The 27,978-nt window shown below is 31.2% G+C and overlaps 2 protein-coding genes across 4 annotated transcripts; both read right to left on the bottom strand.

The window, feature by feature from the left end:
• Positions 1–1,290: 1,290 nt before the first annotated feature.
• On the bottom strand, positions 1,291–9,444 carry LOC105109682 (uncharacterized). Its single transcript, XM_011004464.1, has 7 exons — positions 8,262–9,444; positions 6,311–6,550; positions 5,613–5,702; positions 4,622–4,771; positions 4,387–4,511; positions 2,698–2,827; positions 1,291–1,546 (listed from the first exon to the last, which is right to left on the bottom strand). The coding sequence occupies exons 1-7, from the start codon at positions 8,823–8,825 to the stop codon at positions 1,421–1,423; spliced, it is 1,425 nt and encodes a 474-aa protein (XP_011002766.1). The 5' UTR covers positions 8,826–9,444; the 3' UTR covers positions 1,291–1,420.
• An 11,266-nt stretch (positions 9,445–20,710) lies between these two features.
• BEH4 (BES1/BZR1 homolog 4) lies at positions 20,711–24,932 on the bottom strand. 3 transcript variants are annotated; one of them, XM_011004461.1, is made up of 3 exons: positions 24,220–24,932; positions 21,354–22,120; positions 20,711–21,282 (listed from the first exon to the last, which is right to left on the bottom strand). In XM_011004461.1, exons 1-3 carry the CDS (start codon positions 24,433–24,435, stop codon positions 21,279–21,281), a joined length of 987 nt encoding a protein of 328 aa, XP_011002763.1. In that variant the 5' UTR covers positions 24,436–24,932; the 3' UTR covers positions 20,711–21,278. The 3 variants fall into 3 exon arrangements, with proteins under 3 accessions (XP_011002763.1, XP_011002762.1, XP_011002765.1); XM_011004460.1 differs by having other exon boundaries at positions 20,711–22,120; XM_011004463.1 differs by lacking the exon at positions 24,220–24,932 and adding an exon at positions 23,750–24,162 and having other exon boundaries at positions 20,711–22,120.
• Positions 24,933–27,978: the final 3,046 nt, after the last annotated feature.

The following is a 27,978-nucleotide window of genomic DNA, read 5'->3' as shown; positions in this document are numbered from 1 at the left end:
CCTAATGCTGACCATGTCATAAAATCTTATCCGTGGTAAAAAAAATATTTAATTATTGTTTTATTTTTTTTGTAGTAATCAAAACATATATATATATATATATATTAGAAGTGATGTAATATAATCTAATTAACTTAAATCAACCTAGTAAACTTTCAAATTTATCGTCTAAAATCATGATAACCCCTTATAAAATAAATCAAAATAAATTATAAAACTCAATTTTCAATCAATTTAATTTAAAAAAAATAAAAAAAATCAATTAAATATAAGGTAAAAAAAACAACTTGAGTTAATCTGTCAAATTTACAACTTAAATCTAGTCTAAGTCTTAAAAATAGTGTAATCTCATAAAAAATAAATTAAAATAAATTATTAAAAACATCAATTAAAAAAATATTAAAAAAATTATCCAAATCAATTAGGATTAACTACTCAAACTTATATTCTAGATTATTAGATTAAAATAACCTCATACAAAACAAATAAAAAAAATAGCATGAAACAACCTTTGTTACCCTACCAACTAACAACCTTTGTTACCCTACCAACTCACCACTCTAATAAACTCATCACTCAAATAACTTGGTATAAAACTAATCAAAATAAATTATAAACCATAATTCTTTTATTATAAATAAAATTGATTGAAAAAACAATTTTAAAAACACAATAAAATAACTCATGTTAACACAAATTAACCCATAAAACTCATAATCCGAGTCATAAAATTTAAAAAATATAATAAAAAATAACTCAAAATAAAACATAAAACCTAATTTAATAATATTAAAAATAAAATTAAAAATTAAATACTAATTAAAAAAATAAAACCAGATAAACCTTATATATTATATCATGACTAAATTATGTATCCTTTAAGTTTGATTTATTGAAGTTCAAATGAATTGTTATGGTTTGTATTTTATGGTTTGTCTTTTATGTGATTATTTTAGTCATGATATATATATATATATAAACAAAAAAATTGTTAAAATGAATAGTATCACTCGCACACCACCTCCCTTAATTTATTTATTTATTTATTTAAATTAATAATTAGACAACTCCCACAGATAATTCAATTCAGGGTCACAGCCAGAGTCGGATGAAAAATTTCAGTATATTCCCGAATCGTCGTCCTCGTCTTTTTCCTTTCTGGCTGACCATCATCATCTGAACAGGTCGGTTATTTTTATTTTATTTTTTGCGAAATCAAAATATACATTTAGTCCTCCGGTTATTTATTTATTTATTTATTTTCAAAGAACTGCAAATACACTAAGCACATGCAAGTACAGGAGGGTAGAAGGGTAAACTATGATTGATGAAAAACAGTCGGATATACAACGTGGTTTGATATGATTAAAAGCGTAGTGACTATTTACACTTCAACTAGCATGAATGCGGGGCAAAACAATCAAAACTCAATACCGCTATTTATCTGAACAGAAAAGGAAGGATGGCCTACATTGGAGAGTGGGGCATCGAGTCCCAGAACAAATCCTGAGCTCCCAACATTACCATTCCACTTAGACCTTCCAATCTGCAAAAGGGCCACATAAAAGAAATGGATGTTAGACAATGATGAATAACACTGCCCCCTACCATCAATGTCTAAATTTCAGAAATGATGATTTGCCATATGAAATTCAAAATGATGATTTGATAAGCTAGGGCAATTCATGATTGCAAAAAGGGTTCAATTGTTGTCTTCACAAAGTATCTGTATACGAGAAATTTTAGGAGGGCGGGTGAAGATTATTGACATTAGTGGCCTCCTCATGTAAGCAAGAATTTCCCAAATATTTCCTGAACTTTCTCACTCTCATTTCAGTTTGTGACCCGATTGCCCAATATTTTCAAAATATTACATGTATCAGCCTGAAGTTTCACTTAGGAGTTGACTTCAGATTGATTGTCTTCTGAAGGTAGAAGTTTTGAGTAGCTTAGGGGAAAGTTCAAAGCAAATATCAACCATAATTTTCATTATGGTCAAAAGTTGCACCCTGTTATTTCAAAACATATGATTTTCATGCATATCAGGACTCTGGGCAAAGAAATACAATCCTAGATGCATCTCCACAACACAACATAGCTCCAGCAGGGAACATTGTGAATGATGATGATAGGACAGACCGGAACTGGATAACCCCATCATTAAGGATTCCAATGGTTTGGCATCCATTGTCTACATTTGTTTTCTCAAATTATTTTGGTGAACTTTTTGTGATTTAGTTTTCTCAAACAGGATGGTGAATTGATGGATTGTCTTCCAATTCATTGTTAGGAAGTTCCAGCATTTAAACTTGTGCACACACATCAATCAAAGTTGAACTAGCAAGTTGTACCTCTTCATTTCAATGTGGATTAATGGGTTGGAAAAGAATTAGAATATTTCCTATGGCATGAAGGGTGCATGAGATTAAACCTGTGCATCTTCAGATTCTTTCAGTTACAATGAAGATAATTTGACGTATCTCTCTGTTTTACTTTTTGTTTTCAACATTTTGATATTTTTTTATCCTGATTTTCATGAAGAGGACCAGGTGCAAACTTCCTGTGTACCTGGGGCCCATCCTGTTAGCTAACAAAGTAAAAGATGGACCAAGAAACTAAAGATCCTACCAACCAGAGATGTATAATCAAGATAAGAAAATAGAGACCAGCACCAGATAATGCAACATTACAACTTACTGATAGCGATGCAAATGCAGAAGGGTGTGTTGTCGCAGCACAGCCACATATCAGATTCACATGGTCATTCACTGAATGAATCAGTTCTGCATGCAACCCAGGATTGCTTCCGCCAAAAGTGGGGCACAAACTGACAAGACGTCATTAAAAGTAGAAAAGATAATTATATTTACTTACAGTACCATAGAAGCTGAAACTTTTGCTTGAGAGTAAACACAATAAGAGTGAAGTGAATACACCAAAGTACAAGGCAAGGCAAGGAAAAACAGGTTCTGCAAACATAGGAGGACCACATATTCAAATCATAACTGGCATGTACATTTTACCCCCAACAAGAACTACTTTGTTTCACCAATATAATTATTCATGCTTTTGCCAAAAGCATGAGATAACTGATATCGGGATACAATCAGGCCCAAGACGTATCAATAAGATAATTAAAGGCAGGCTGTCATGGCCCAATAAAACAATCATGTTATCCAATGGCCACTTAATTGTTTATAGTGGAGCAACACTGATTAAAACAAGTAACTGAGATTGACCACAAAAAAAATAGGTCCAGCTTTCATTTGGCAGCATCAAGAAATGCAGACTGACCCTGGTTTCTGATGGGTAAACTATGAACCCAATGGACCAACTTCTGAGGAAATCTGTGGATAACTAAAAGGAGAACACAAGTAATGTGCAGATTGTTTCCTATTGACCATGGTCATCTGATGCCACTTTATAAGCAGGAAAATGATAGTTGCACTGTCAGTGAGTTTAAGTAAATGTAACAGAACAAGCACAGTGGGGATTAGAGTCTGTTTGAGAACGCGGTGTAAACCACGTTCCCTCAAATTTTGAAATTTTTGTTTTTTGCTAAAAATTATATTTTATATATATATTTTCACATCAGTTTGATGTGCTGATATTAAAAATGATTTAAAAAAAACATTATTTTAATGCATTTTTAAACAAAAAACACTTTGAACCGCAACCGCTACCACAATCTCAAACACACCCGTTCTGAAATATTTTCTACTTTTTTCTGGCTTCAGTATACTATTTTTTGGATGACAACCAGTATTCAGTTATATCTTTGCAATATTCATTTTCTCAATGAAATTTTCTCAGTTTTGAAGGAAAACTAGAGTGCAGTTTAAGTGTAACATGGCATCACAATGATCCCAATGCAACAGATATGCTAACATTCAGAAGTGAAGGCATAATTAGAGCACAAATGGTAGTCTTAAACACAGAGTAACCAATTTTGTTTTTTTTTGTTTGTTCTTCACTGTTGCTTCTGCAGTCACCAATGCAGGTAATTCAGGATTTACTATTTATGTTTTTCTATTCCTTTATTCCACCTTTTTTTCCTTTTTTAATGGCTAGTTCATTGAGTTTCCTGGTTTTTGTAGATTGGTCCAGAATTACATATAACCAGACCAGGGTACAAAAGGAACCACAGGATAACTTAAATTAACATTTTACAAGGAACTTGGAGAGCTCTGCAAGCAGAAGTAATTAATATAAATAGAAGAATCAGCCTGATAAACCATGTTCTTTTTCACAAATTACGGAAGCACTTTCGAGTTCAAAGGCCAAAGTCATTACTAAGACAGCTACTTTGCTCATCTCTTCCACTTGCATGGAAAAACAAAGAGAGATTATAATTTTATTGAAAATGATATGAATGTAGAACATTACCTGAACTGAGCAGCTGGCCTCACCATAAGACCAGATCTCCGCCATGCCAAAGATTGTGTAAAACCTAATGTAAAGGATTTGTCAGGCCATTGCACCATCGGTGTGATTCGTGTTCCCCACTTATTCTGATAAATATTCAGAACAACAGGCCTTAGATCACACTAAAATCAACTCAGAGAAATCCGCTAATGTATCTTGAAATCATAAGTACTGGCTGACAAGTTCAAAACCTGACCTTACAAGAGAAGCTGAATCTCATTTCCCCAGGATATTGCCCTTGAGCTTGAAGAAGACCTCCGCAAAGAGGTACAAAAGCACTGGTAGACAGTCCCTCACCAGATACATAAGTCAATTGCCCATTTGGAAACTGTAAATCCACAAATGACTGCATGTTGAAAGAGATCAAGGAAAGGTAAGTAAGTGAAAAATTAGTTCAACATATTTTAATGCTACAAAAAGACTAATAACTGCATCCTAATCTTCATGCTTTCATTACAGAGGTTATTGCTTCTGTACTCAATAGGATCACCAGGCAGCAGCAAAGGCAATGATACCTATTTTGGAAGAGATTTGTGCTTGAGGACAGGAGGAAGGATGGCATGGCTGCTCTGATATTCTTACTTGAAAATAATTTCAACAAGCTCTCCTGCCCCATCACTCAAACTAAATCTGAATTTAGAATTTCAGCCTAGTTAAATAGAGCGTTAACTTCCATCCATATCACTGCCCTGCACCACTTCCTGCCCTAAGGAAATTGTACTAGGCCTGAAGAAGGGGAAATGGCATGACAATTGTTGATTTTCATGACAGTGAAACAACTACATAGAAAGAAAATTCAACTATGAAACATCAAGCACTGACAAAAGTGCACTTTCAGGGAAGGATGAAAGAAGGAAATTTGTTTGAATGGGAAGGATTTAGAGACGAAAACCCCAATAAAAAGAACCAAACACAAGAGAGCACTTTGATTCTGTTGAATACTAGCTAAAAAATCCTAAAGCATTATGCCATAAAGAAGTGTGGAACACAATCCTATCCCACAACAGTAACTCAAAGTCAAAGGATCATGCTTCCTGTATACACTTCTTCATTGATTCTACAAGATGTAGAATACAGCCTATTGCTTTTGGCTACCCACACCTTTGATTAAGCCTCTAAAAAGATGTGATAAGTGAACATTAACTGATTTTAATGCCTTTCATATCTTAAAACGAGCTCTAACTTACACAAGCTATAGGATTGAGACAGAGCATTGACATTAACAACCACCTTCGATGCTTTGACCACACAGCTGGACACAGAGAATGCATTCCACTCTGACAAAGAAACAAGAAAAATAAAACATGAGATGAACAATTTCATAAAGCAATCATAAAAAGACATCCAAATGCAGATTCTAGTATAGTGCAAGGAAAAAACTGATTCCAATAAACTGTTCTGTATTAAAAAAACAAAAAGACAAATCAAATAAAGGCAGGAAAACATGATCAACAACGGAAGATCTTAAGATACAGAAGCTAAAAGGTAAATAATAGGTATTGATGGTGAAGTCTATATCAGCATATGCACCAAAAATCAACAATTGTAACATCAAAAATAAGTACAGAAGAAAGGTTGCCATAAAGCTAACAACATGCAATTAATAGGAATAGCTGGAGATCAATAAAACAACTAGGATTGAGCAAACAACTAATGTTTAGTGATACTGAAGCTCACATCTTTATAGTCTATTGCCATTTCTTTTCAAGCTTCAGGCAAAATTTGAAGCTTAAGAGCAAATACATTTATTGGATAGATGAGGTTTTTTCCTTGTTTGATTGAAGGTTTAGAAAAGAATATTGAAAAGCTTGAGCATCTTTTTCCACAGTTCTACAATTGCATCTATTTTCACATTTCAGCAAGGTAAACAGAAAATTGGCCATACCTTTCTATCATAGCCATACCAAAGCAAGTGTTGCTTTGACAGATGCACAGGCAGAAGAAAGGTTGAATCACGCACAATCAGCACAGGTCCAAGCTGGACTAGGAACAGAGATGAATTATCATTTTCTGACATGGAACTTCCATGTGATGCCTCTACTCTCCATAAATCTCCCCTTGCAACCAAAGAACTCTCAATGTTGTGAGTTCTACTGTCATAAGTTGAGGTAATGTTTAGGGTCCCCTGCATTCAGTGGAAATGAATCATCAAATAAACTGCACAAATGGAATACAATTTAAGCCAAATTGATAGCCTTCAATTATGATCACAAAAAGGGCAACAGGACAAAAATACTACACCAGGGAAACTTTTGCTGTCCGTCTGTATTTAAAATTCTTTTGGCCATTAAAAAATTAAAGAGGATAAAAAACTACAGACAAACAAAATGATTCAACTGAACCAAGCTCCATGTTACTGCCCTCTTCACACTACTATATCAAACACAATCAAGATAATTCAACTGAACTGACCTCCAGCCAAGAACATAGGGTTACATATAATCATAACATGTTATTGCCCTTTTATTATTACCCCACCCGGTCTTTCATGCATTTCACTTATGGTTGCAGAATCTCCTATTTGAATAAATTGCTACAATGAAAGCATGTATAGAAAGAACATTATCAGACAACACAACCAATTTTGATACATGCAACCAATTCTTATACCTTGTTGCCAAAAAGAACCAAACTGAAACATACAGAGATTTGGAAAAAAAAAAAAAAAGAAGAAGAAGAAGAAGAAGAAGGAAATCTCAAATGATCCGTTGAGATATGCACAGAAAAACCAGTACATAAAAAAAAATTGGGCATGAACCACATAAAGGTCCAATTAGTGAGATTATGTCTTCTTAATCAATGTGTTGATGATTAAAAGGAATCAACTGAAAACAAAAAAAAAATCACAATAATGATAAAAAACAAAACAGTGAGACTTAGTGGCTTCTGCAAGGGTTGCTTTATGTTGTTCAGATCATGCAAAATTTAAACATCAAAGCAAATTGTGTTTTGACACATTCTGCAATCAATGACAGGTTACACCATAGAACCACTCCTTCAGTTGCATAAAATTTGACTAGATTCCATCAAATGCGACCTTGCTACAAAACCACATCCAACAGGTAATTCTATACGTATGATCAACCACGTTATCCAAGGACAAGTTCTACTTAGAAACAATGAAAACCACAAGGATATTATACTCCTCTCAAAGCCTTTTAAGTTGCTTGAAACTTTAAGTTAAACATACAGCACAAAGCAAAAGTAGATCATTAATGAGAATATAACAAACACAAATGACCTTAAAAGGAAAGCAAGTCAGCATTTGTTAGACAAACTGCTTCTAAAACAAAGCATGTCCGCCAAAGGAGAAAGGAGGCAGGTGTAATTCATTTTTCTTTGTTTCAGACACAACCGTTATCAAATGAAATGGCATAAACTTCAAACGTTCAGTTGTTTCCAGATAGGCACTACTAACTAGACTGAATGCTGTACTATTATCAAATTTGCACCAGCCAATACTTCTAAAAAGACATGGTCTTTCTCAAACAGGAAGTCCTATAGCTACCAATGCATAATTGTTTCCAAAAAAGTCACTATTATCTAGACTGTGTAACATACTATTCCTGTGCACTTCTAAATCAATCAAATCATATCCTCCATAAATCTGTAGAACCAAGAAATTTTCCCAACCGAGTTTCAAAAGATAAAATATCAATTCACAGCAAACAGTTAAATGGACAATTTAATTTATAAATCTAATAGGCAATCTATTCCTTCAATAGCATTAGAAAATACACATAAATTACAGTTTGTTGAATGAAATAAGGACTTTCCACGCTAGCAAAACAAACACAACCAAATTCTTAAACAAAATCGCGTTTAAAAGTCATTACCTGTGGTTTACCAAGATATCCCACACCCTTCAAATTTAACCCACCAATCTCCTCTTCCAACAAGCCGTCCACTCCACCACCACCACCACCATTATCCTCCACAAACCCAAAATCCCTCAACCTCTCACTAACCAAACCCAACTCTCCCTCCAAACCCAACCCCACCTCATTCCTTTTACCATCCATCCTCACCCCAACCCCCCCAGTCTCATCCTGCTTAAACGGCACCGGCAATCTCCTAAAAAACTGATGCACCATCCCATTCAAAGCCGCACCAAAATCAGCCCCAGCTTGTCCAATCCTATTTCCAACATCCAAAATCGCCGAAAACCCATTTATCCCAGAATTATCAGTCAAAACCCTAAAATCCCCTTTACTAAAACCGTGTCCCGGAAATTCCACATCGAAAAGCTTCGATTTTGGAGGGTTTGGCCAAGAAAACGCAGGTGGGTAAGTTATATGTGACTGTATAAGGCCTGTAAAGCCCTGAGCTAGCCGGTCTGCGAAGTCCTGGCCATGCCTTTGGACCTCCTCCCATGCTTCAAATGATCTTTCTACCGACATTCGATTGTGAAATTCAAATATTCATGTGATTTTCACTATTGGGTACTAGACAAATTCGTTGAAAACACACAATATTGAAGGTTTTGGTGACTTATTAACAGAAAAAGTTTAAAGACTCTAAGGGTGAGCCTGGGTTAGGTACAGTGGTAGTTGTAGAAATGATCGAAACTAAAAACAGCTTCAATATGACGAGAGAGAAAAAATATCCGCTTCAAAGATAACAAAAACAAAATTAAAAACCAAAAACTCCAACTCTGAAGTAGAATCTGAGAAACCCTAAAGTCCAAAGCTAATAAATCAGAAATTACAAAATTTCAAGCTTTGATTTATACTTTTAGGCAAAAAAAAAAAGACGTGATTTTGAGATCAGAATTTTATTTTTTTAGTTTTTTCGATTTAAAAGGAATGAATGTTAGGGTTTGTTTTGCTTAAACAGAGGAGTCAAAGTGTAAAACAAGGGGTTTGAAAGAGAGAATTGGGGCTTCGTGTTTTCTAAACGGAGAGTGGAGATTGATGAAGAAGCGAATTTTTTAGTGTGAAAGGGGTAGAGCGTGAGAACGTGAGCCGGGGGTGTACTGCGCATATAGATTGCTTTGCTGCCACGTTGATGCTAATACCTGTGACTAGCTAAGGATGGAGATTTTTATTAGAGGGCAACCGGAATGCCACATTCAATGAATGTGACGTGATTGTCACCGTCTTAAAATAATTTTATCTTTTTTAAAATTAATTTTTTAATATTTTAATATTTTGGTATTAAAAATAATTTTAAAAAAATAAAAAATATATTTTATATTTTTATTCAAAAACAATTATTACTGTATTCTCAATCACCTTTTTAATTTTAAATATTTATATGGAGTTGGAGTCTGGAGTCAGAGGTTTTTTTTTTTGCTTTTTAGTATAATAAAAATTGGAGTTTGGAGTCAGGGGTTTTTTTTTTTTTTTGCTTTTTAGTATAATAAAAAAATGATAAAATATTATAATGAAAAAATATTTGAAAATATAATATCCTTTGGTGAATAGCAGATGGGATGTTCCAGCAGCGAGTCAAAGTGATCTTAAGTTCAAACATAATTGACATCGTGATAAGGCTTTAAGGTGGTAATGGTTCCAAGGCTGCAACCTTGTCAGGGAATAATGGAGCTGGCTCGGTGAGCCGATGGATGGGAGGGTCTTTGGCTTGCCAAATACCGAGATGGTGAAAACGATCTTTGTGGATAAATTCAAGTCTTACAAATTTATGTTTTAGATATTTTTATTTTTGTATTTATATTTTAAAAATATTTTAAAAAAAATTAAATTAATTTTATTTTTTTGCTTTAAATTATTTTTTTGTATTTTTAGATTATTTTAATATGTTAATGTTAAAAATAATTTTCAAAAAATTAAAAAAATATTATTTTAATATATTTCTAAATTAAAAACACTTAAAATAACAATAACCTTATCCAAAACACATTCAAGTGTTGATGAGTGTACTTAAGTAATAGACATTGATTATATCCAAATATTATAAGTTATGAATAAAATTAGGTTTTTTTATTTTTTATTTAAAAGTTTTTGTAAAATAATTTGAATTTTTTATTTTTTATTTTAAATTAATTTTTTTGTATTTTCATAATATTTTAATATGTTGATAATAAAGATAATTTTTAAAAAATAAAAAATATATTATTTTAATATTTTTATAAACAAAAAAACTCTTGAGCTTCCAAACAACTTATAAATAAATATTGAGATCCAAATGGTCAAAAGGAAAGTGGATAAAAAACTTGTTCCTCTTATAAATTTTTATTGATTAATTGTGATTTGAAGTTGAGAATTTCTTTTACTAAAAATAATGGTGTTTGTGATGGGATTAGAGCGATAACTAGGTTTATAATTTTGAGAAATTTACCTTGATAAGTGGATATGTTGTTGATGAAGTTTTTAATTTGATCATAAGAAAAGCCAGGTATTGCAATTTCCAAATAGCAAATAGGTATTTAACATCTATTTTCTAGTTTTTATTATTGATAAAATTATTTTAATTATTAAATAAATTGTCATTGATCTGACTTAATATATAAATAATTAAATTAGAGGAATAAGAATAAGAATTAGAGGAATAAGAATAAGAATTTATAATTTGATTAGTCATTTCTAGGATGGAGGCTAGTGTGTCAAAGACTCTTAACATCAACATTATTTATTAGTCATTTTAGGATAATAAAAAAAATTAATCATGTTATTAAAAGGGTATTGATATCAACATTATTGATTTGTTGTTTTAATATGAAAGGAAAAACAAGAATATTAACATTGATATTTATTGATTAGTCATTAAGACCAGAGATATATTGATATCAAGTAATTTGAATCGATATATTTTTTATTAATTATATTAAGATGATAATGATTGATAATATCAATTCAAAAATTGGTGTTAATATCAAATTGATGATACATATATTGTCAAGTAAAGTATATGTAGTAATAATGAAAAGATAAAAGTGAAAATATTGTTTTATTTCTTTATTGTCTAAATTATTTTATTTATTTGATTTGTTTGTATTATTTATTGTTTTATTTTAAGATTCCTCACATTAGCTTCAAAAGTAGAATACTTCATGTTTTAATTCATGTAATATAATAACATTAGGTGTGACTTATAAGACATATGTATGAAATAGTATGAAGATGTAATTAGTATTGTTAATTTTTTATTATAAATATATGTGAATTAAATGTTAAATACATTAAAGTTTTGTGTTATAATTGTAGGATTGATATTCAAAAACATATTTTCAAGTACATGGTGTGTGGTTGGTTAATATTATATATATAAAAAATTATTATGTAATGTTAACATTTTAGGAAGTAATGAACTTGTGGAAAATGTGTTGATGTGGAAATGAGACGTGATATTGGATCAAGGAAAAAAAAACATTAGAGAATTTTATTTGTGAAACATAAAATTATCGATAACTTGATATATTTTATTTTAAGAGAAATTTTATCAGAATTTTAATAAAAATAACATAATAAAAAAATTAGTTTACAATTAATTAATAACAAAATTGATTGAAAAATATGTTTAAGAATTAGGTATTACAAAACACCTAAACCAAACTCTATGAATTAAATGAAAATATTTAACATCAAAATCCATGTTTTCTTTTTGGTTGGAATCAATATCAATTAAGAGTTCCTCTCTCGAACCAAATGCTAACTAAAATTATGTTTTGGATCAAAATTAAATTTACAAATCATTGAGGAACTAACAAATTATAAGTTGAAAAGTGGAACAACTAAAGTTAACTTTTCAATTCAATTTTGAAATTGGCTCCCAATTTCTCCTGCCTTTTCATTTATTTATTTTTTCATTCTTGCTCTTTCTTTACAAATTTGAAACAATTATCCTTCAATTGAGTCATGAAAGGATGAAATCACCCTAAAAAAAAGTTTAATGACCATAATTTAAAAAGAAAAACAATTTACACAATGAGTCCACAGTGAAATGATTTTTGGTCCACGGTGGAAAATCCTACAGTTTTTATGTCATGCCTTTTGGAGTTTCTTATAATATGTGACTTTTAGATACAACTAGCCTTGTACTAGATCTACGCTGCGGGTAGGATTTCAATCTTAGTGGGCGTTTAACTATGCGGCAACTGCTGTTTTTTTTTTCAAACTCAGTAATATAATATTTGGTTATAAGTTATTATTGTATTTTTATGCATGAGACCTACAAAAAATAAAGTGAAATTGTAGTTCCAGCTGAAGCAATTTTTTCATATTTCTTCCTGCTGTTGCTTTGCACAATGGAAAGTAAACTTTCCAGTGTTCACTTAATTAAGTGAACAGGGGAGTTATTCTCCATTGTTCCCGCAAGTTCGGGTTCGGTTCAAAGTTAAATATATTAAATCAGGTTTGAATTAAAAATATAATTTTTATTTTTTTCAGTGTGTTTTATTTAAAAAAATTAGAAGAAGATTGCTTGATGACATAGTATTTGTAGATTTGATCGTAATCCCAATTTTATTCTTGCGAAGTCTGATCTAGTTAAAAAAATTTAATTTTTATTTTTATTTTTAATTATGTTTTATTAAAAAAAAATTAGAAGGAGATCACTTGATGACGTAGCATATATAGAATTTGATCGCAACTTCAATTTTGTTCGTGATGATATCTTATCTGATGTTGTTATGCGCTAAGAAATCATGAAAAATATAGTCCTTGTTAAATATATTTCGTACATTATGAAATTATACATAATTTAATGGAACAATAAAAAATATTTAATATCAATATTATTTATTTTATTATGTAATAACAATATTTAAATCTACAATATTTAAATTAAAAACCATTAATATTAATAAATATTTTTTTAATTATTTTATAACCTCAATTTAGAAAGCATTCTTTTAACCAAACACATTAAATTATTTTTTGTTAAACCCCAATTTTAAATACAGTTTTAACCAAACATATATTTTTCTAACCAAACTTAACTAAAAGTACTTTTTATAAAAATAATTTTTTTCAAACCATAGTCACAACAGTTACCACAATACCAAACACACTCTTAATTCAATAGAAGGAAACAGTTATGTTATGGATGGATTTTCATGTATAATAAAAAAAAAATTAATCAATAAATGAAAACAAATTTTTTATGCTTTATAAAATGAAACAAAAGAATTTATGAACTGATAAATAAATAAAAATTGTTAACACTAGTTAAAAACAAAAGTGGAAAGCTAATCTTCGTAGTTGAAGTAGAAGATATACACACATATAAAGATTTTATATTAATTTTCACTTTATATATTTTCATTTATTTCATCTTAGAGGCTAATTTTCATTTATTTTATAAAAATATCATATAAATAAAGTTAATTATATTACCACAAAAGAAAATAAATTATAGACAAATTAAATTATTCTTTTTAGAATATTATAAAACTAAAAAAATATAAATAAATCAATCACTATTTAAAAAATAAAGCTAAACAAAGCAATTTAAAAAAAGTAAGAGGAGCCAGCCCTTAATGGGCCTGAAAGGCTAGGTCCACGTGCTTGACCTTTAATGAAAAATCCTAGGCACGACGCCTAGGCTTGCACTGGGAATTTTTTTCCTAAGAAGTTGACAACATGCTCTAATTTGTATTTTTTTTTTGCAATAATTGAGTGACAAGTTGCTTGTCGGTACACTATCTAATTACCTCTCGTGATCAAAACATCAAGGTTTAAGCTTCTGAATCCAAAACCTAATTTTAGATTGTTTTTACATGGAAAAAAACCTCAAAAACACCATATGAACCTCAAAAAATCAATTGCCAATCCAAAAAAAAAACCAAAATCATTATAAAAAATGAAAATCAAATAAAAAAAAACTAAATCAAACCCTAATTTAGTTTTTCTAGATGTTCATAGAGAAACATCACTGATATTGCACCACTTTCAAGAACAAAAACTTGTTGACACAAATCTTGATCTTTTTTGTAGCTGGAATGTTGCTATTTAACCATTCTCTCTCCTAAAAATTTTTTGGTGATCACCACCAGAAAATTGGTGATTACAAATGGAAGTACCGGCAGATTTTTTTGTAATATTTTACTGTTATATTTACTAACCGAATTTTTTCATCGCTAACCCCAACAGTAAACACCAACATAAATATATTGTCAGTATATATTGACGGAATCACAGTTGGAATAGAAGGAATTAAAAAAAATCAAACAATGCGATAACGTGTAAGTTTTTACAAATGCAATTACCATAAGCATTACAGTGAGATTCAAACAAGCAAATTGTACAATAACATGATATTAATATTGATAGAATGGCCGATATAGTCACCATTGATAATATTTAATATATGACCTGCCGCTAGATCCTCCTCTCTCCCTTTCCTTAATTTTGCATCTTCCTTGTAAAATTTCTCTGCAACAAAACAACCCCCCTCAATCTTAACACAATTCAACCTCCCATAACTTTTTGAGTCCTATCAATATCCTATTTGTCAGTATTTGTGTTCTGATTAGAATTTTATTGAGGATTCTCTACTTAAGTAAGCAAATATCTCTCTCTCTTTTTTTTTTAATTTGAACAAAATTTTAAAATGTTAATTTATTTATTTATTACATATTTTTGGAGTTTATGTATTTTGTTAGGGTGTTTACTTGTTTTATTATTATTTTTTTAAAAAAAAACTTGTTTTATGGAGTTATGATTTGTTTTAGATTTTGTAAAATTATATCTGTTTGTAAATTATTGAAACTTATGTCGAATTACCGACTTAGGTGTTTTGTGGTGAAATAAATAATGACTTGTTTAACGAGTTTGTTTTATATTTTGTTAATTTTATTTTTGAGTTGTAATTTTTGTTAATGTGTACAAATTTATATCTACGTAGATAATTGATAATGAATTAAGAGAATCATCAAAATAGGTTGAATAATCTTGAGCTAAACCAATATTTTTACAAATTTATTTAGTTAATGTAGTTAATTAATATATATTGTCATCATTATTTGATATAGGTTTGATAGAAGTGATGGATGATCGTTTATGGATGTATTGAGATTCACCCCAAGAATTGTGAATGTTAGATTATTATAATGGGATTCAAGATTTTATTAATTATATAATATCTAATCTAAGAAATATTAGTGGAGATAGTATTAGATATTCATGTAAGATGTGTAAAAATAAAAAGTTTATCGATCCAGATGTTGTAAGGATACATCTTCTACAAAAAGAATTTATAGAGGAATATCTATGTTGATATGCACATGAAAAGCCATTTGTTTCTTACAAGACCATGGTGAAAGGATAGTTAGGTCAACTTCTAGTGCTAGCAATGTGTATTGAGTTGTAGATAAATTATATAAATAACATAGGATTATGACTTTCCCTCTTCAATTTCAACATTTATGGTTTGAAAAGTAAAGAAAATACAGTTTGGTACTAAAATGTGAATTCTAAAACAATAGGGACTAGATTATAGGAAATCTGAAACTTTAGGGGTTGAACTACTCCAAAATCTAAATAAGGCATGCATTTAATTTAAGAAGAAAAATTTATTGTGAATACAAAAATTAACAAATAAAAAAGCTCTTATAATCCAACTGGAAAAAAAAAATGAAGGACAAAACAATGGATGTAGATAGCAAACAAAAAAAATAAATCCCAATTTTTAATTAAATAAATATCAAAGGATAAAATTAAAAAAATATTAGCTTGAAAAATTGATTAAAAAACCTAAATTTATGATGGGTGAATCTTCTAGAGCTGGGCTAATTTTCTAAACTTGTAAGCAGTAAAATCCTAGATGTGAGCTTAGTCAAGAAGTTCAAATCTAAACTAATTTAAGGATGAATTTAAATTAAAAAAAATATCAACCTAAAAAATTTGGCAAAACAAAAAAACCAACAATAAAAAAGAATAAGGATAAAATGTGATAAAAAAAAATAACAGAGGGTGAAATCTTAAAAAAAATCAATTCTAAAAATTATCTCAAATTATATAAATAACAATTAAAAAAATTAACACCAAATTTGACAATTTAAAAAAATCAAATAAGGATAAAATTGAAACAAAATCCCATTTGCATAAATTCTTTAAAATAAAACAAATATTAGCCAAAAGACCAATGACTAAATCAAAAAGACTCAAATTATACAACTAGCAATTAAAAGAATAAGGATCAAATTTGATAAATAAAAAAATTAAATAAGGATGAAATTAAAATAAAATTTCATAAATTATTTCAAATAATATAAATATTAACCAAAAAACTAAGGACTAAATTAAAATATAAGAGAAGTTAAGAGGTTGATTTCAAAAATTGCAAGTCGGGCATAAACATCAAGAAATAAAAAGAACAAAAAATAACCACTAGAGACCATTTGGTATATACACGGTTGGCAGGAGGAAACACCGAGAAGAATCAAACGTTGCTCTGAAACTATGTTTTAAGCCATCAAAATCATGCACACACATCATCTAAAGATGATGTAGTGGCTGATACATGTAAACAATTTTTCTTAATGCTTTTAATTATCAAAGGATTAAAATGCCCCTAACTTTACCCATTGACAATGAAAAACCTGAAACTACAATGATAAAAATACCCTCATGTCCAAACATAAAAAAATGAACTTCAAGGGTAAGCATGTATTTTTACTATGCTTATCAAATAAAAAGGATGAAAAAACCTTCTTTGTCAGTTAATTTTGTGTGCGTGCGTGTTTTTTTTTTTTCTATTTATAAGGGAAAATTGATTATTTTGTTGTGTGTATTTAATATAAAAGTATAAATATATCCACTATGGCATCCAAGAATTTCTAACGTCTAAAGATATTAATGTTATTTTATTGTGTATTTAAAAACAAAAATATTTGTCTTGCCCCCGACAATTTGAAAATGCTGAAATTATCTTATTGCATACACAATCAAACCCTTATCCATTAGCATATGAGTTTTTTCAAAAGAGTAGGATGGTAAAAACATTAGTGCTAGGGTAACAATCTTTTCACCATCCCTACCATTTGTTTTTTAAAAAAAGAAAATTCTAATTCTCATGTTTCCTCAACTGCTTTGTCTTAGATTTGAAGGGTTTTCAGATTGATTGCATCTGAAATTCAGGAACACCTCGAGACTTTATTTTATACAGATGAATTATGAGTCTGAATATTCATTGAATATTAGACCCGAAGTTTTCTCAATTGGTTTGCATTAGATTGAGGGATTTTGAGATTCGTTGCACTTTCGAATGCGTGTAGCTATGGAAGAAGCAGCAGAAATGGAAGCTGGAATTCTTCCATTCACATTCCTTAGCTTTGTATTTCTTTAATTGTTGACCCTATTTGCATGAGAAAGTTGACAGTTACATGTTATTTTGCAGACAGATAAGCTATACACCATTAGAGCAGTGTTGCCGAATCATTTCACAACGGCGAAGTCCCTGTTAAGTTGAAGGTCTTGTTCGGTGGAAGGATCAAGGATAGAGATGGAAAGAGTAATCTGAAATGCTGGAGGAGGATGGATGTAAAGCAATCCTTCTTCTCTCTAGTTGTCTGGTTAGGGCAAGAGAGAGGAGATCAAAGTGGAGACTCAAAGGTGAAAAAGAATAATCTTTTTCCTTCCCCTCATAATAATCCCTCTTTAGAATTGGATAATATGAACCTAGAAGAAAGGGATGCATCCTTGTTTCCTGCTGAGAGCATGTCCGCCCATCTCCATGACTAAGAGTTCTGACTGTCAGAAGCAGCTTGTCCATAAACTGAGGAATAGATGAGATGAGAATTTAATGATGCACGTCTTGAGGGGAAAAAAACGTTTGGGAGATGAGAAACTGGTTTAGCAATGTTAAGGTTAAGGAGAGGGGGCATCAGTTGAGGACAAGGTAACGGATTATCGTCAAAGGTGGTCGTGTTCTTTGTGAGCTATGGATGCGCCATTGCAGGATAGCAATCATATCAAATAAATTAAATGGGGCAAATAAAAAGTGATGTGAGTTGAATTAGCGTGAATGGTTCTTGCCATAATTTTTTTGTCCAAGAACAAAAAACAAAATGGAGTAAAAGCAAACAACCCCAACTAGTACTGTATAGATTCTTTGTAACTGAGCACTTTTTTTTTTATTATTATTAACTAGATTATCTAGGTTAATTTGTGTATACCTTGATTAATTCCACGAATTTTAAAGTTAACAATCATATAAATCTTTAGTGATCATGATATTTGTGAGACTCGAACTGTTGATTTATAAAAACAATCTAGCGGTTTTCTGTATTTTTCAAGGTCATTAATTGATTTAACAAGATTTCTAAAGTTCTTTCTAGATGCTTTGAATCGAAAAGAAATTGAAAATGAGTTTTAAAAAGAAAAATTAGGAACCTCATTTTTCTAGCCACTATTGGGAGCTTTAGACAACGTATCATCTATTTTTTTAATCAAAATAAATTGAGGCAAATAGCAAATCATTCACTTTATTAAATTTAAAAAATAAAAGTTTGCATGCAAGACCTTTCTTGATGGATCAGGTGCTTGGCCTGACTTACTAGACCTAGCAGCGCTTGATCTTATTTTTTTTAAAATTAATATTTTTTGTATGTATTTTTTAAAATAATTTTTAAATTTATATTTTCAGTAATACTCTTTTTTGGTGATTTTGTTTTTGATTATTTACCCTTTTTTTAATAATAATTATTTTTTAATTATATTGGATGTATTTAATTTTTTGAAGAAGTTAAAGTAATTGATCTATGATTTTTTTATATTTATATATATTAAATTTATTTTTAAAAAATATTTATTTTTTATAATATTTTTAACATGTACAACCTTGCATAATATGTTTTTTATTTTTTTAATAAATTTTATATGTGTATCAATTTTTATTACAAATTAATTTTAATAAACATAGTTGGGTAAATGACCCTCATTGCGATTTAAATATTTGTCTCTCAATTTTTCTAATCTTATTTTTCTTTATCGTTAATGACTTTTTTTTTCATTTATTTATATAATAATTCTTGATTTATTTAATCATATATGTGCATAAGTTTTTTGATTACATTTAAAAAAAAATTATGTAAAAAAACATGTTAAAAAATTCCACATGTTTATTTTTTTTCATTTACTAATGTTTTCAATTTGATTTTTATTTTTTTTATTTTTTATTTTTTTCCTTGATCCTTTTATACAAATTTTATTGTTTTTAATTTCACTCCACACTAAGTTTAAAGTGTTTTTTTTTTACTCTTATTCTTTTGATTTTTTTCTTTTTGTTAATGTTTTTATTCTGACTCTTATTTTTTTGGATTTTATTATTCAATGTTTTTTTTTTTAGGAATTGATCTTCATAATTTTTTTTATATATACTACTTCATAATGAATAATATTATGAGTTTGAATAATTAATAGAGATTAATATTTTTTTTTAATGATATTAGCGTTTGACATTGGTTTTTTAGTATCTCTTGAACTTTTTTGTTCAGGTTAAATTTTTTTGCAAATTATAGCTGCAATCTTCTTGAGTAAAACTTCTTTTTTGGTCCGTGCATATCCTCTTGATTGTTTTCAGGAAGTAATCTATTGACTACGGTCCTCATGGATGGGAGTGTTGCGTTGTTCATCAAATATAAGCGATATACTTAGCTTTCTTAGCACATGCTCTTCCCATCTCATAAATTCTTATCTTTTGTTCGTTCTGCTTATGTCGATCTTCATGTTCTGTAATTCTCTTTGCAGGTCTTCCGATGGTATTTGATTTTTTTTTCTAAGGAGGCTGCGGCGGCGGCTTTAGAAGGAATCAATATTAATGATCTAATCACTCTGATCAACAACGCTGTGCATTTGTTGGGTGCTCACTTGAAAGGAGTATACTTGCAACTGTACAATTTCCACATTATAATTCAATATCGCTGATGAACACAGCCTTAGCGATTGTTAGCAAGAGGTCTCACTATCTCTCTCACTCCCGCCCCCACACACACAAACGCACTGAACCATTTTCCATCACCAACATGCTTAGGTGGAGGACATCAAAACCTGAATCAATTCCATAGTTTTTGGAGACAAGAACTGATGGTCTAACCAACGTGATAAGGCAAAGAATGGACAAGTTAGTAAAAAAGACTTGATTGAAAACTTTGAAAAATTGTTAAAGCGAAGGGGCCAAGCCAAGCCTATCTTTGTGGTTGTTGCACCCTCCTTGTCTACGAAAACTCCTGGTCAGATATCGCACGTGGCACCACACGAACAGGGCACTCAAATGTTTTGGTCAAAAGATATTCGATGCATTCAAAAAGACATAACATTTGGCCATTCTAATTTCTTGATTTCAGGTGGCAAGCTAGTAATGATCTGGTCCAAGACAGTCATCATTTTCTATAAAGTGGTTGCTTGATGATAGCTCACGCACTCTCTACTTGCAATAATAGGATTGAATCAATTTACCCATCTGTCATCTGTTGTAAAGAAATATTTTCTTCATGATAGCGCAACAAGGGTAATGAATAAAAGCTAAAACGGAAGTGACAATGATAATATGAACAATACATTTCAATGCCAAAGAATACACAAAAAGCATGGTTGGAGAGCCCACTCTATTCCAATTTTCGCAAAAGGTTTGGCCATTGAATTACATTTCCATTCACATGAAACTAAAGGGTGAAACCAGAAACTAAAGGAAGACGACCGGTTGAAGCTGTTCTTCCAATAGAATTTAGAGTGAAACTAACCAAGTGAAAGGGTGAAACCACGTCTCACTTTGAAGCACTATCTATATGCTATCCAGAATAAGTTAAAGCAAACAGTGAAAAATAAATAAACATGCAGAGAGCAGCAAGGGCTAATTACTCACCAAGATCCCTTGTACAACTCAGTAGCAAAAACATACAATGAAAGTCCATGCAAGGAAGCTCGCTCGGGAATTTTCATTTTTGAAATTGTTTATCTGCATTTCAACAAGATTCAAGTAAACAACAGTAGATTTGATCTATTTAATCAAATACCACGCCAGCTCACCTGGTTCTTGAGTTCCCAAGTGTAAGCTCTAGATCATCTGATCCACACTCTTCATGGATCCTCTCTCCTTCCCATGGCTTCACTAGACCAGTTGCATTACATCGAAATGCAAACTCATCTGAAATCTCGGCCATAGGAATATCAGCTGTATGATCAGAGCCAGCTGCAATGGCAGGTGAACATGTACCACTTTGACCTGGAGTCCACATGCGGGATCCACCATTGGATCCACCACCAGCTAAAGCCTCTTCCTTGAAGCCAAATGGGTTGGAGGCAACTAGGCTGAATGTGGGAGACGTTGGACCACCTTGTGGCATTCGAATCCCCCTAAACCATTCTGGATCGGGAACAATTTGGCGACCAGGACTCGGTGGAGTTGAAGATGGCAAGAAGGAGTAGTGCTGCCCACCCCAGCCTGGGCGGATAGATTGGTCTTCCCAGTCAGCTTTTATTCCAGCGGTTCGAGCAGTTGGAGAGCTCAAAGGAGGAGTAACAGGAGCACTTATGGAGCCACCATGGATGTAGAGATGAGGAAACTTAGAGGAGGAAGCTGATGAAGATGCCGATGAGAGGTTTTTGAGCCATGGTATGAGGGAATTGCAATCCATATTGGCATTAGCAGCATACGAGGATGAAGCTGGACTGGGAAAGGAAGAGGATCCAGGACTTGGGTTGTAGGAAGCACAAGGGCTAGGGTGGTACGAGGAGCATGGACTTGTTGTTGCAGAAACACCAAGAATGTCCATGCGCTCTACAGGTTTGCATCCCTAAAAAAAGAAAAAAAGCGATGAAACCAGGGGCTTGGAGAAAACATCAACGAAGTCATAAAAAGTTCACCACAGATCACTTGACAAAGTGGTACTGGTAAGGCTATTGCAAAGAATATGCCTAACAATAACAAAAACAAGTTGCCTAACAATAACAAAAACAAGCAGCATTATTTTGATGAAAAATTATATTTTTCCAGCCTTACAAGCATATCCTCGGTGCATGCCAGTATCCAATTTAAGAACAGTGCCTAAAGTTTCAACCATACTAGTAACAGGGACGAGTCAGTTTCCACTGGCATTTGACAAAGCAGTATCAGGATGCAAAGATAGGAGCTCTAACACGTGCCTACAACAGAAGAAGGCATAAAATGACCAAAGCAGCTGGAAAATATCGCATGGAATTGGAAGTGAATTTAGAGAAATAAGCCAGCAATTTTACGTATAGATAAACTAAAACCTAACAGTGGATGAACGATAAATATCCACATTTTTGAAAAACATTTAACAAATTCACTTCCGACAGGTCATTTCTTCACAAGATACAGATATTACTCTCAACAATCACCATAAATTTCCTCTATAATCCACTACTGCATCCTTCCCAATGCTTCATTCCTCTAGATTATATCATATAGATGGGGAGACAATTTTGCCGTCTTTTTTCCCCTGGAGTTACCCACCCTACATCTGGATGAATGAGTTTTAGCTCAGGAAATATCATTATTCTTGAATTTCTTGTTAAAGAATTATATAAATTATATTTTGTGATCTTATCTCTATTAGGTTTTCATTTGAAAGGAGATCACCTGACAATCTTTAACATTCCTCAAACTTTTTTTTTCCTACGAAAGATACTTTATTGTTCTATAAAAAGTTTTAAAGCATTCCAACTCCCAACAGAACCATTGTGATCTGGTCGTTGGTGACTTAAAACGATCCGCAAACCCAACAAGACAAGTAGTTTGACAATCTCCAAGCCCAACAGACATTATTTACTAGACTTGCGTAAATTTATTCTCAACTTGATGAACAATAATTTAACTCCAGTGGAACTCCACAAAAGAAGCAGCAACACTATCACCAGCAGAAACACCTCCCAAATGGGAAACTGAACAGAAATGAAAAAAGGGTCTGCATTTCTACTGGCAAGGAACTAAAAGCAACTCAAACAAATCCATGAAAGAGAGCCCCAGACCCCTACAGTCAAGATGACCCTTTACCACCCATCCACATGCTACGGCTCTCATGTTGTTTTCAAGGGCATTTTGGTCTTCTTAGGAGGTCTGTGCTGCTGCTCCATGCTATCTCTAACAGACCAAAGTGAGTCTTAAAGTTGGTTGGCAAAAGAAGGAAAGAAGAAAGAAAAGAGAGAATCTTGTGGTTCACGCGAGAAAGCAAAAACACTGACATCACCCAGACTTAAAAAGGAAACAAGATCGCTAAAGCAGTGCTGACCGGATCTAACGTACGCCGGTGAACACCGCACTCATAAAAAAAGCAGCCAATAAAACACAAGGCTGACGATCTAACGTGCGCTGGAGATAAACCCCAGAAAGGCGATACAAAAAAATCAGCAAACGAATCTAACCCCACTGATCACACCAGCTTTAGAGAGAAGAAAAATACCTCAGTAACGCCACCGCTACGGCAACAGAAGCCGGTGCACGTTAGCATGCAATGTCAAGCTTATGTTAATATGCGCCACAACTAGCCTCACCCAGTTAACACCTAAAGTAACCACTGCCAAGCTAGCTTAAGCAAAATTGAGCAATAATCATGAAATGCAGGAGCTGGGTTCATAGTATTTTTGTGATTTTCAACGCTTATTGTGATAACAGAGTCATGAATGATTCTAAAATGCACAGAGAGGAAAGTAATGCGATTAAACAGACAAAACTAATCAAACTAGAAGCAACCCAGAATTCATGTTCAAGTAATAAGAAAATTAATCACTTCTCTTTTTTTGTTTCTTCATTAAACGAAATTAAAACACGAAAACTGTTACTTTTTCAAGTTTTGGCTACCTAAAAGCCTAAAACCAAAGTTAAGCAGAAATGAAATACAGATGATGAATACACGAGTAAAAAGTAAAGTACCTTACGGAAAGTAGTGCCATCGGGCTCGACGGTCCAGCCAGCCTCATTGCAGAGGGCTTTAAGGACTTCATTATTGTCACAATGTTTTGGAAGCTTGTAGTTGCCATACATTCTTAGCCCAGAAAATATCTTTGCTGCAATGGCTCTTCTTCTCCTTTCTCTTCTCTTGTTGTTCTCTCTTTCTTTCCATGTTGGTAGTCTCGTACCTGAAGTCATACTTCTAGTCTATAACAAAATTGATGTACGAAGTGACTGGATTAGCAAGAAAGGAGCAAGATTCTATACGGGTGGTACTTGGATAACCGAACAAGACTAGTAAAACTGAGAGTTCAAATTTTTCGGACTAAAATTTTGTTGTGGAAGTCTGGTTTTTTGTTAAAAAAGTGTGTTCAATGAGGACAGGAATAGGTAGATAATGATGAGAAATCAATGAAAGCTGCAATTTTTTAGGGATTTAAAAACGAAAGAAACCTGTTATGACTTGAACGATGGCAATTGGAATTGGTAAAGGGTAACAGGTCCGATCAGATCCATTTGAATATAGATTTTAGAAGGTGGCCATGAAACTGGAGGTGATGTTTTTTTGGTTGAACCCGGGAAGAAGCAAAACCTGAAGAAATCATCAGGAGAACTGTCAGCTAAATATGTTGGAGCTGGGCACCTGCCACTATTAGTCCTTGTTGATGTTTTATCTACGAATTTGCCACTGACATTGGATGGAATTTTCTAAATAGATATATAGTTCTATAAATTGTCTAGACCTATAAATATTATCTCGAGGTCAAGAAAATGGACTGAAAAAAAAGAGAAAAAAAAAATCAATAAAAAATATAAATAATGAGGTTTAAAAAACTCAAGTAATTTGTTAGATTTCTTAAAACACATGTAGAGTGAAAATGATAAATTTAAAATTTTTTAAGAGTCTTAAAAATTTTATTAGATAAATTTAAAATTATTTAGAGTTTATACAAAAACTATCTGGAAATCAAATGTTCTTTTCAACTTTAAATAATTTCTTCAAAGCTAGTTATTACAAACCATAACTTATCTAAATGTTTGATTAGGTTTTTTAAAACACATTCACGCAACGATAATAGTAAAATTAATTTTTTTAAGAGTCTTAAGGATTTCATTAAACAAATCTAAAGTTGTTCAGGGTTTACAAAAAGATTACTTGAAGAGCAATACTTTTTGGCTTTGAATTCTTCAAGGCTAGTTGTTGCAAACGATAAGTTGTTCAAGTGTCTGAAATCTAACAATAATCCATACGAACCACCGATGAGAAATTCCTAAAAGAAAGGATTTCTAAACCTTAAAGTGACAGCTCTCTTTTTTTAAGTATTTTTGTATTGTACTCTACTTACTTTTTCTTAGAAAATAAAAGGCATGACATTCTATTTATAGAAAATCTAAAAATATTATAAATGATAGAAAATTAATTTTTTCCTTAAATAATATTACATATATTATTTTATAATAATTTTAGAAAATTATTTAATCAAGTTCTTACTTGATTTTGTCTATATTTAGTTTATAATCCCATGTATTAATTACAATTTAGTTCTTAATTTCTAAAATTTATTTACAATCAAGTCATATTTCATTAACCAATATATGATTTATTAGGTTTCCTAATAAGTTAGTGTAAATATAAGTCATAATTCTAAATAAAATAAAATTAAATAAATGTAACAATTTAATTTATTATCAATTCAAAAATTAATTGACTTATATTTGAATATTAAGTAAAATGTTCAATAACCTATTATGATTTCTTAAATATTTAAAAAGTTGTAAGTAATTTAACTTAACCTTTCAATGATCAGTTTCTTAGTGTAATCATTATCATTTCATTAATATGTTATGCTTTGTTAAATTGTTTTAATTCTCAATATTATAGTAATTAATTATTTGAATAAGATTTTAAAACTTTTTTTAAAATTTATTTCATATTGACTAAGAATTTCACAATCAATATTATATAAGAATAAAAGGAATATTTTTCTTAATTCACATAGGATGATGAATTTTCTCTACATTACTCATATACCTTCAAATAGTTTATATTATACCCAATATATATATATTTCTTACTCTAAATTAGGACAACATTTGATCAGAATCAAAGTATAATGCTCTTTATATAAAAAATCTTTGCAGGTCAAATCAATGTATATATTATATTACAAGCATATATATATACATTTTAGATATCCATCGTATCTCAGTTTATAAGAGTATTCACTTCTTTTCATAAAAAAAATATAATATATATTAATTTTAATAGCTCTAATTAATATTTAAACTTAATAGAATATCGACAAAAAACATTTAGCAACAATGCTTTATTCTATGAATTTTATTTTTATTCTTGATTTATTAATCAAACATTAAATTCATTAATATAATATAATTGAATATTAAAGATAAATAAAGCTTTAATCGATAATAAATATATTTTATATAAATAAAATCAATATTATATGTAAACAACTGATTAACTATAATATATATTTACTAACATAATTCAAATAAATAAAATAATAGTAAATAAATAAACCTCCAATCTCTTACCACTTGTATAAAAAAGTCTTATCACTTATAATTTATATTCAAACAAAATAGAAATGATCAGATATATATTATTTATCACCTCATCCATATATCATTTTAATATATGATGCATAATTTAATGTAATTTTGTTATGAAAATTTTAAATGTGACTATAATATTAATAAAATACATTAATAGTTATGAGAAATAAATCCAACCTTAGATTTTATTTTCTTGATAAATCAGGTTAAAAAACCTCATTTTTAGTTATTTATAAAGAAAAATAAGAAAAGAAAAAGGTAACATAAACCTTTAATGAGGAAAGTAACTACCAATTTAAATAATTAAAGAAAGCAACATAAATCTTTAATGATAAAAATAATTAAATAAAATAACAGTAACCTTCAATAATTTGTTTTAATTACAAGCATTTCAAGACCTTGTAACATTAAACATCCACGTATACCAGTGATGCTACGAAGGGGCATATTTGACATTTAAGAATGTCAACGGACAAATCCAACACGCCAACGGTTACCTCGTCCACTCAAGCCTGACCAACAGCCATGATTCTCGCCACGTGGCGATGTCATCGTTGTTATTGAGTAACCGTCTCTGTCTAAGACCATCCAATGAGAGGCTACACTGCTTTCGCACGTGTCAGTAATCGGTGCACCTGTCAAGACCTCACCCCTTGTGCCTTGGTAGAGGAGGTTAATCTTGGTGTGCATGCGCCTGCATTAGAAGATGATGCGGATGCGCACCTCGCTGTTCACGTGACAAGATGAGCTGGCGTGATCAAAGTGGGGCCCTATTGTATGAAAATTGTTGAACGACGCGCATAAAAAGAAGAATGAAAATGAGTTGCCAATCACGTGTCTGCTGGGCTCTACCTCAACAATACAAAAAAATTATTTTAATAATAATAATTAAAATTTTAGAACCTAAAAACCTTAGGTCTCGATGAAGTACACCATAGAATTGGGCCCTTATGCACGACCCATTGATCGTGAGTCCTAACACTAGACCCATTCTTCTTGAGTCCAACGCCAAGACTCAAGCACCAGGCATCCCCAAGTGGGGTGCAGCCATGACTCACTCCCAGCACTACTAAATGCCATGTGTGTGTTTGGGGTGCCTACCCCCAAGCAAGTATCATAAATGCCACGTGAGCGTTTAGGGTGCAACCGCACATGTAACAGCCT

This window comes from Populus euphratica, unplaced genomic scaffold (genome assembly GCF_000495115.2).
Source record: "Populus euphratica unplaced genomic scaffold, PopEup_1.0 scaffold440.1, whole genome shotgun sequence".
Taxonomy (NCBI): domain Eukaryota; kingdom Viridiplantae; phylum Streptophyta; class Magnoliopsida; order Malpighiales; family Salicaceae; genus Populus; species Populus euphratica.
This window is presented reverse-complemented; position numbering and strand designations above follow the sequence as displayed.